The sequence below is a fragment of the Cariama cristata genome, unplaced genomic scaffold (assembly GCF_000690535.1).
Source record: "Cariama cristata isolate BGI_N322 unplaced genomic scaffold, ASM69053v1 scaffold3441, whole genome shotgun sequence".
Lineage (NCBI taxonomy): Eukaryota > Metazoa > Chordata > Aves > Cariamiformes > Cariamidae > Cariama > Cariama cristata.
The window spans coordinates 32-11,253 of record NW_009597390.1 but is presented as its reverse complement, the minus strand read 5'-3'; the positions used below and the strand labels follow the sequence as shown (position 1 = coordinate 11,253).

General features: G+C 39.0%; 1 protein-coding gene across 1 annotated transcript in view; it reads right to left on the bottom strand.

The window, feature by feature from the left end:
- The window catches only part of GRIA3 (glutamate receptor, ionotropic, AMPA 3), a 152,623-nt gene extending 141,991 nt beyond the window's left edge, over positions 1-10,632 (bottom strand). The window contains exon 1 of the mRNA XM_009708840.1: positions 10,471-10,632. Within this exon, the coding sequence (XP_009707142.1) occupies positions 10,471-10,618 (148 nt within the window). The 5' untranslated portion in view covers positions 10,619-10,632. The remainder of the gene's footprint in view (positions 1-10,470) is intronic.
- Positions 10,633-11,222: the final 590 nt, after the last annotated feature.

The following is an 11,222-nucleotide window of genomic DNA, read 5'->3' as shown; positions in this document are numbered from 1 at the left end:
ACAAAAATACATATATGGGCGGGAAGGGAAAAATGAAAAATGAAAATCTGAAAGTAGAGAGGGTATAAGCGACTCCTGCAAAAAACAAGGTCAGCACTTTCCACTGGAGACTATTTGATTTACACTATTTTGTTTCAATTGAAAAACAAAATCTTTCCTTGGCAGATTCTGCTCTACACAGTCTATTACAGATACTTCTGAGATACCCAGCATCATTTATAAAGGGACACTCATTACTGCTGAACGTGAACATTTTGTTAAATTTCCCAAAGTTCCAAAAGGAAATATGTGCAACGCTACACAAGGGTGTATTCAGTTAGTTGTTGAAGTCAAGAGCCTGGACAACCTGGGTAGTCCTGCAGGAGAGATGCTCTACTGATTAAGATGCTCCAGGTCTCCCTCAAAGAATCCACTGGCTGTCCTGGACCCACATCCCCCACTTACCCAGAGGCTTAAAGCCAGGAACACCCCATGAGGGACCACTCTGTTTTCACCCTTTACTGGCTTCACTCCTTCAAACTCCTGCAGAGCTAATCCAAATTTACCCTGGTGTAAATCAGATCAGAGGCAGACTCCATTATGTATCTTGACTGCCCCTATTTATCTAATGGGATACAAAGAGGCTTTCTTTTTCTTTCTGTTAGTGTAGAACAATGAAGCACTAAAACATTTAGGTCCCAGTGGTCATTGCAGATATACACAACTAAGTATCACTGCTTGCAAATTCTTTTTGTGTTATACAGCACAAAACAACTGGCAGTAAAGCACATCCGATGTTTATGAATGTACATCTTTGAAACAGAACATTGTGTTTGTAGAAACCATCACTACATTTATTACACTCTGCATATAGTAAAGCTACACTGATTCATGCTTTGAACAAGGCAACTTCTACACCTGGAGCACCAAACTGGAGTAGTGGAAAACTTCAGGAGGGTTAACTGGTCTCATTTAGATCAATTTTGGGCTTATCTCACTGCCTCTCCAGGTAATAAAGTAAGTTGCCTGTAGATGGTGTGGAAAGACATGCTATACATACTTTAACTGACAAAAACTGTCTATCCATAAAATCCATCACAAGCAGTTTGAACTATATACCCTGAAAAAAGCAGACAGCTTCTTCCAAAACACACACATTTTTTTTTCACATCCATCATCTACATGTCATTATAAAAATTGCACAGAACAGGTGCTTTTACATTGAAAAAGGCAGATTCATGTCTGCAGAAACATCTTGCTAACTCAGATAGGCTTCACTAAATCATTTCAGTCAATAAAAAAAAAATAATGTACAAAACCCAGAAATCATCATTTCCAAACCAAAACATTTGGCTTCAATTGAAACCAAGTCAGTTTTTTGAAGCCTGAAACTATTTAAAAAGTTGTTATTTTTAATTCTGTAATTTTCTGGTTGATCCCAATCTAATCTTTAAAACCTTTTTGGAACTACATCTGAAGTGAAAGATTAGCAAGTCACACAGCTCCCATCACTTCCAATCATATGTGTTTTTGAAGTCATGCAGCATGATGTTCTGGGATATACAATCCGTTTCTGGGATGCCCAGAGCAGCAGTAGGATAACAGTTCTATGGAGGAACTCAGCATTCAACATAAATATATGAAAACTACCATTAGTCATGAGAATCATTCTGCTGACATGGTTGAAACAGAAAAGAAATAGCATTAGCTGGCATAGGATGGCCACGTACATTTTTTTCTCTTTAGTGTTATTTTACATTCATCAAGAAGTCATAGGAAAATAGGCACAAAAAGCAATGTTTTAAAAAGGAAAATCAAAGTAGGAGACCAGATATTATTGCTGACTGCTCGCTCATTCAGCGTTTCCTTAGGTCCAACTCCTTTTGACCTTACTCTGCAATGGCAGTGAAGCCACTCTGGAGATGCTGCCTGACCACTGCACAAACACTTCAGAGAAAGATGGTTGAGTACATTAAACTTCCTAGACAATTTAGAATCCCCCTAACAGTTTCGATTCAATGCAGGGCTAGACCCCGGGTCAGTCCTTTGCAAATCAATGGACTCTAATTACCTCTCATCTAACTGCTGGGAAAAAAGAATGCACAGGAACTTGAGTTTTCTCATCATCAGACTTCATTAGAATTCAAACTTTGTGACACAGGTGGTAAAGCCTAGGAAGACAAAAACCTTGTAACTGGTAAAAACCAATGTCTTACCATGTTCTCCTGTCAAGAGGCTATGGAAAGTTGATCACCTGAAAAAAACGACCAATTACCATTTCTCCCCAAGCCACCTCGCCCCCAGAAGAAAGCCACAAACAACCACAACAACAACCACCAAAAAATTTTAAGGAATTTAGCATACGAAAAATAGGAGACAAAGACCAATTAAGATGTGTGTCATGATGCAGCAACCCTCGGATTCGCAAGACCTGATCCATGTTCACTAAGTGGGCTGAAGCACCTATTTTGGACTAAGATCTCTGAAATGGAAATCAGACGAAGAAATCATGGAAGGCACCAACCCCTAAAACGCACTGCCACACAACTCTTGGAAAAGCTGGCAGCTGTGAGATATTGATTACAGCACATTCTACAGACCTCACTGGGAGAAATCAACAGGCAACACCGCTTCTAGCAAAGATGGTTCTTTCTCCCACCACTCAAATAAGCAGTCTGAGTGCAGGTCAGGTATGCAAGAATTTGGCACACGCTGTACGGTAGAAAGATGGACCATACTTACACTAAAGATCCAGACTATGCAGGAGACAAAGAAATTTCCAGTATTAAACTTGCCTGCTTTCCAATAGCTTTGCTTATTTCAAGTAAAGAGCTGAAAATTTCTCCTTTGTCAAGGAATAGATTGGCTTGCTGTACAGCTGTGACACACGTTCTCCCAGGTTCATTAGTGAGAATGTACGTCTTCTTCTGGCAAGGACAGCAAACTAGTAAGTGCTAATTTAAACTTGTTTTTCAGAAGCATGAAGACTAGGCTGGGTTTTGGTGGGGTTTTTTGTTTTGTTCTAGGAAAGGAAGTGGAAGAAGTGATCAATAAAATGAAAAAGGCACTATTAGCCAAAGTTCTACAAGTTTTTCACTGCAAACAGCCCTGCAACACTTGTCTGATACATGTAAATTGTATTACCCTTCTAGAAGAGATAGCAAAACTGTGCTACCAAAAGTACAAATTGACTTACTCCAAATCATTCTAAGAGACATCAGAAGACTCCACAGCTTCCCAAGGTCAGTTCCTTTACCACATGGGCTGGGCCCAAATGCTTGATGTTTACATAGGAGAAAACTACTGATGGTGAAAGCATCAAGCACCATCACACACATCAGTCCAGGAGAAAGAGGCGTGAAAATAACAAAGTATACATGGAATGAAGTAAGTATGCATGGACTATGTACCATCAGAGAGTGGATATACCTTTCCCAGATAACTGCATATAATTTTAAAGACAGTTCTTGTATTAAAAAGGACTCAAGACAGTGAAGTCACCATGCAGCCCTGCATTTTTTTAAAAAATTCTTATTCAGAATTTCAAATGCCACATTTGAAAAAACTCCAACAAATACAAGCCCAACACAAGGGCAGGACCAAGCATCCAGAGGCAATCACATAACTTACAAGAGGTCTGAAACTGAACATGTTGTAAATTGTGTTTGGAAAAAAAAAAAAAAACACAAACCAAAAAAACCTTTCAGCATATCTGAAATGTCCAAATAGTCTAGCAAAACAATTACATACAAGTGACCAGATAGGTCGCTCCATTCCCACAGAAGAGCACTCACCTGGGCTATTATCCAATCCTAGGAGAGCAATTCTCCCTTTTTACAAGTGCCTAGGCAAGTTATCTGCAGCACAGGGTCCCTGCAGGTTGATCCTCATGCATAAGGGCTTCTGTGCCTCTGGTGCAGCATATGTGTGAGGGCTGCCTGATGCCACTCACTATTTTAGAAGCAGTTAAGATGATAAAACAGAGCCAGTGCCTTAGACACCATGAAGAGGATACGCAGGAACGACTGCTAGGCGGATTCACTGACATAACTCATTCCTACATTCACTCTTTCACTTTACACAGAACCTTATCACCTGTTTCTCTCTTGCTCTGTGTATATGACAGTTTTACTCCTAATAATTACATCTTGGTGAGATTAACTAAAAAGGCACACACTGCTTTTGAATGTTTCATATATAGCTACGTGCTGATAAATGAACTCTGCTTTTCTTATGCTATAGAAATATCTCCAAACTGCCCAACAGTCAGGCCAGAGTACATACGGTGAAGCTGTGTGATAGTTACTAGTGTCCACACTGCAATAATCACAAACAGCTGAACATGAGTGTCTACTTTGGAGTCTTCAGCAGATGATTGCACATGAAAAACTCCAAGATTATATCAAGTTTGAGGTTTCTGGGGCATCTGATATTCTGAAGATCAACAATAGTATAAAGCAGGTGATACAACGGAAGGAAGTACACCTTCGCTTCCGATGGAAAACATAACAAATGTACCTTTGGAAGGAAAAGAATCCCCATGGATGAAATCTGGAAACTGTTTCACTGCAGTGATCATCACACAGTTTCACAGAAACTGGTTTGATCTAGATCAATCATTTTTATATTTCTATTTTCAGATTCCCACATTGTTCCAGTGGAGGTACAAGCCCCTGTATAGCAAACATCACAACAACAGGTATAGAGTTTTCAGGTTGCCTTACGAGCTCCCTTAGAAAGGAGGCCGTGGCCTTCCAGTGACCTATACTTTACAGCAGTATAGAAAGTACTGATCTTAGGCTGTAACTTAAATGCCAAATACGAATTCAACATAAACATCCTTCTCGCAATAAATGAACATGAGTTTTCATTTATATGGTTTGGCTTGGTTTGAAACCGAACTATGAAACCAAACTGTTGCTGCTTTAAAAATAACATATTCTAAAACATTTTAAGGATGCCTAACTAAATCAAAATAAGCATTCCAAAATCGGTAATGACAAAATATGTACTTTAAATGCAAAAATGTTAAATTACTGGATTGTGACAATAAAGAACCATTACAGATACGTCAGCTCCCTCATTTCACACCTTCTTGCATAACAGTCCTACACTTGCAGTAGGACGGCCTCCCACCTCCCAGACACTGAACACAGCGAACCCAGAGGAAAGAAACCCACTGTTTTCTGTGGCTCTTGGATAAGTTCCCAAGTCAGCCTTCAACAAAACTGTGGTTTTTTTGTTGTTGTTAAAAGCTACTGTCACATGCTTGTTTCCCATCATGGCATCTCCATTTCCTCCCAGTGATAAACTACAGCTGTTACACATTTTATTGGAATGTGTAGTTAAATCAGTAGCTCTCCAACCCATGCCAATAGTCTCATGGGTCCTCCAGGCTCAGTGCTATATAGGAAAAGTGAAGAATTTCACCTCTGCATCTGCACAAAATCTTTCCAAAACTGAACAAGTAAAGTACGCTCTTCATCGTACTTTACTCTTTATTCATTTGGTAAATTCAGAGTTTCTCAAAAAAGTGTCCATTCATATAAGATTTTTTTCCATCTCTACAATGTGAGTTAAATGGAACTCTAACATCTAAACAGTAAGTAAATGCTATGTATGCAGCAGAGGAGGAGAAGAAGGAGAATCAGCTTATTTTAAAATTAATTGAAGAAATACTAAAATATACTTGAAAGCAGTATGGCTCCTTCTGCTAACACTGATATCATATTCAGCTTAATGACAAATCTTCTGGCTCTGCCATGAAGTGGAAACAAACTTTAGTTTGTTGTATGGACACTTTTTTGAAGGGGTCTGATTTCAGACTTTCTTAGAAAATCACATGAGCACATCATTCACCTTTTGGCCTAGCCAAATACTGCAAAAACTTTGACCTCTAAACTAAAGCCAGCTGATTTCCTTTGTCACACAGCAGTTAACATACAATACTTGAGCATGTTCCGCAGCATAAAAGGCATTTTCAGGGATCTGTAATGAGTAGAGTTGTGCAGAAAGCACATTTCCAGGTGTTATACCACAGAATGCTGGGAGAAACCACAGTACATTCCTTATCAGGAGAGTGAGGCATCTACCCTATGGTGTCTACTCACATAAAACCACCAGTACACGGCCGAAACTTGGCAAGGCTTTCAGCGAGACATGCTTATGCTTTTGGCAGAAGGGAGCTGACCACTTTCATCATCGGTGTCCTTTGCCAGCTGGCCAAAGAGTACACAGATGCAAGGGAAGCAAATTATCTGCCCACTGGCAAAAAGAAACGCTGAGCAGCACCTAAGGAAAAAGTGTGTGCGTGTGCATGTGTGCGAGTGAGTATGCATGCGAGCATACAGATAGAATTAGATATAAATGCACCTGTGCTTTAGGAAAGGGACTACTACAGTTAAACTGGAAAAATTGTCTGCTACTAGCCCTGTGTATCATTTTCTTCAACATTCTCACAACAAACAGGCACTTTTTCCATTAAAATCTTCTTCCAAGTTGAGTTTTAAAGATTAAACACAAGGACTGCAAGGATGCTAAAGAAAAATTTTCTAAGAAAGTCTGAAATCAGACCCCTTCAAAAAAGTGTCCATACAATCACTTACAGGATTTTAGCAACTTAAGGTAAGCATGTCATTGTATCTTCCCTCTTTTTTTGGTCTCTTACAGAACGAGTGCCTGTGGAAAAAAACTACACATCAACCTTTGGTAAAATACAAAAAGCTTTCTCAGTTCAGAAGATATATGAGAAATGACTCAGAAAAATTAATGGGACAAGAATTTGCAGCTGATAGGTTAGGTTTAGCTGAGAGAGGGAATCTGCCTGTCGATTAATTAGATTCTGCAATCACAGCCCCTTTTCCCTCGTACACATCCCACCACCATCATTACATGATCAACAGATTTTAATGAAAACTAATGCTTTCTTTTGAGAAATTCCACGGGGACTACGTATAAGGTTGAGTTTACTTTCCTAAATATTTCTTGAAAATTGTACATAACGCAAGTGCACATTTGTTGGCTGTAAAGGTGTACAACAGCAATTTTTTGCAATGACAGTGCAGAGAGGGAATATGAGATCTGTGTGCTAATGAGCTGACACTGCAGAGGCTAGAGCAGTGTTAGTATAGTGCACTACAAGCGCAGAGCAGAAAGACATACACGGGTTATTTCTAAGGAATATGATCTACAGAACTGTATTCATAATTCAATGTTAATACTAACATCCTTCATCATAGGTTATAAGAAAAGCATGAAAGATGCTTCAGTGATGAAGTTATACATTTGAGTTGTTATATTATTCTGAAAAAGCCAGCTCACTCCCTACATGACCATTTTTGAAGAAAACATAACACCCATTTTTATTTGATTTTATTCATTCATAGGTGAAGCTAACTTTCTTCCTTTCTGTTTTTTCTGATGGTAAAAAGCTGCATATTTTAAATGATGTAATAAATCCCCCCAGAGCCAACTGATAAACTTCAATTCACCTTTAAATACACTGGAATTTTCATCTGTGTTTGCATTTGTTCTCTCTTAAGATATCATACAGCTAAATAAATAGGTGGGCATATAAATACAGAGTGGATGAATATTGTTTGCACGCATGTAAATTAAATATACAGAGAGGGGCTCGGTGCTAGCAGTGGAGCAGGGAATACATGTACATAAATCAGATTATGCATCATTTAACTGAAAAAGGAATGAGGAGGAGGGGCTTAGGGCAGGAATTTTCTTTTGCTTCTAAACAAGTTTGTTCCCATGTTGGGATACTGCCAAATCAGCCCTACCAGAGGTGGGCTTTTTATCTCTGGTTCATGAGGATACTTCAGAAGAGATTTTTTTCTCCTGCCTCTGGAATGCACCAGATTGCACCAAGCAGGATGTGCAGCTGTACAGCAAGAACATAAGCCTTTCCTGAGCAGAGCCCCCCTCAATTCCTGCACACATGAACACTTACTACAGTCACTATCATATAAATGAAAGCAAAAGAGAATGAAAAGTATTATTTCATGGATACTGACTAGTACTAGCAATAGGCTCAAGGTCCACATGCTACTTCCTCCAATTTCCCTTCAGTTCCTTTACCTATCCCACCACAAAGTCAGTCACAGCCTCCCTCTACAGTGAAGGCAGTCAGAGTCACTGCAGGTTTCTCTCCTATGGATCCCTGCCAACTGCAAATATTGATCAAGCGGCTGTGTGACAGCACTGGAGACAATTTATGCTTATCTCCAAGAGAAGTAAAAATGTTGTGGAAAGAATTCCTTCATGGATATGGCAGCACCCTGAAATTATCTGCCACTCCACTAGGAAGCGAGGATGTGATTAAGTGTACTTAGGCCAGAATCTTTTACATGTTAGCCAGGTAGTGCGAGGAGCTACTAGTTCATCCTAATATATTGATATGTATGAGTGTTCTGAATTTCAAAAATAATTGCTTCTGGATCCAAAAAGAGCAACTGTTCTTCTATTATTTTTTTATTATTATTTTGAGCTACCGAGACCTCTATGACTGGTGACTTGGACTCATCGTATTCTTTTCCTACCAACAGTATTACCAGATGGTTGACATAGCTATGGACAAGGTCACCTTTCAATTTTCTTTCTTCTGTTTCTTTTTTCACATCTTCTATTTTTAAATAGGTTACTGTAGATTGGTATTCTCTGGTCTACGGTTTCTCCAGAGATTTAAGTTTTCCCAATTTTACTATGCTGGCAATATGTGTGTTGGAACATGCAGCCCTATACTACAGAAAACCATCTCATCTTACTAAAAATCGCCACAGCTTTCACTAAGCAATGATAAAAATCATTAGATGTCAGAAGACGAGAAGCACACTGACTAAATAATACATTGACTGCCTCTGAACGAGTGTGTGGTTCACTTGTCTTGGTGGGATCTGTAAAGAAGTGATGATAGAACTTTTAAAAAACAATTAATAATTAACCATCCAAGCAGTTTAATGTATTTAGTTTAAATCCATATAATTGATATTTAGGAAACTATGTTTGAGATACAGCCTCTTGAAGGGATTACACTGATTAAGGATTAATAGTCTGATGTTTGTTGTAAGAGCTGTTCAGGCTGGATAGGATTAGTAAAATAAGATGCAAAGTACAGACATGCTTTTATTTACCATTTTTTTTCCACTTTACCAAACATTTTTATTGGATATTATATAATTAACCCCCCTGCAAAAGTTTTAAGGGTCCTAATTCAAAGCCCTTTAAAAAGTACAACACTGCACTAGCAAGAAGCAGTCACATGGGGGATATGTTAGAATATCAATCCAAAATTTGTCCAAATACTTCCTTATTGTATATTTTCTAAATATTAACTTTCTCAGAAAATACCTGAAATCCTAGAAGAATAAAATATCTACTTGTCCAGCCTTCTGATTACCCAGCATAGGACAGGAACACAAGAACTACCCTATCTCTAACAAACAAAAAAATTAAAGAAATAAGATACTCAAAACATGAAATTGTTTTAAAGCAAGAGATACTAGTTTTCTGTACTCCAGCACTTCCATTATTTTAGTATAATGCTTCCTCTTCGAAGATTTAGTACTGTGAGTATATGAACAGGAATCCTGTTCATTAACACAAAAGTTAGTACATTGCATTCAGAGGTCCTTTAGATCATGCACAGACATATTTCTGTATACTGCAAAGTGCATGCAACTACCTCGCAAGAAGCCTCCATTCATTTTCAAAGGTTTACAATAAAACTTGAATTTGGACTCATCAGTAAAACAAATATTCAGGAACTACTATTGGTAAAGAAATGCTTCTTTAAATGCAGAACACGCACCAGTCTTTCAGAAAGAGATTTTGCATTTTAACACCACATTAACACTACTCAAAGTTCTATTTTGCTGCTTCTGTTAATAAAGGCTCAAATTATATGTATGCACTGCTTGTGCAGAGCTATTCCTTGTAACACTAAGCATTCTGATTCCATTTTCTCTCCCCTCAGCTCTAACGGCATTTGTCAGTTTACAGTCTCCTCAGCTTTTAACAGGACTTTCACTGTAAGAAAACAACGCAGTATTTCAGGGCAGAGGAGGCAAGTAAGCCCCTCTAGCTTTGTCCCCTCAAGGTCACTTGTAAACAGCTGTTTCTGTTTTATTCCTACATGGTATTATTTGCAAATTACGCTGTTTCACACAGCTAGGTTGTAGCCTCAACAGAAAACGGATGTTACTTCAGCGGCAATTCACTGATCACAGCTACACAGCATTGCTATATAAATAACATTGTTGTTTTTCTGGAAAACAAAACTAAAGGGGTGAAAAGAAGTGGTGAGAGAACTTTCCCTAAGGTATTATTCAACCATGCAATGCTGTAAATCTACTAAACCTCATGTCAGTACACACATTTGTTGCACTATATTGTATGAACAAGAACTCTAGGCTACCAGGGAGAAATTGAATGTAAGGATAGATAACAAATAAATATTTTTCAAAAAAGCATGTATTTACTTACAAGCATTTGTCACTGAAAAACTGTTGGAAGAGTCCAAGTGATCTACATGATAGTTCAAATGGAAGGGCTTTTCTGTGGTATTTTGGTTTGTGTTGTATAACTGCACAGCAAATCGAAATGCACTGTGCTCCTGAACAGTGTTCCTCATGAAAAGTCCACCTAGGATGGGAAAAGAAGAAAAAAGGGAAAAGGTATTTCAGAACAAATTCTGAAGAGAAACAGTGGCAATAAGTTATATTTGCATACTGCACATCTCAGGAAAGAATGAACAGGAGCAGGCTGAGCCTGAGCACATCATTCTGACAGAGCACGTACATGAAATACAGACTCTAAGTCCAAAGTTAGGCTTTCAAAGCCACACATCACATCCAGGTGCCTCCTGAGTGATCGGGAGTCACTGGGAGCTGCAGGTGCACCTTGAAAAGCAGGCCACTTACACACGGATGCCCAGATCTAAAAATCTAACTTGGGGAACCATGCCTCCCAAATTATCTCCAGACTACCCAAAAAAAGGTCTCTGTAGAGTTATTCGCTAAGGACACGGGTGGCGTGCGGCATGGCAAACGTGCGGTTTTAAACGGTCTGGTGGAGAACACACACAGCTGAGCGCTGCTCCAAGGGAAAAAAACAAAACCCCAAGTTTCACTCGCATGCCCTCAGCCTGACGGCTCGTTCGGCCCCAGGTTTAGGGCACGTCGTTACAGATTCACGCCGTTACTCTCTCAACATTACGTGCTACACGGGATGCGCTG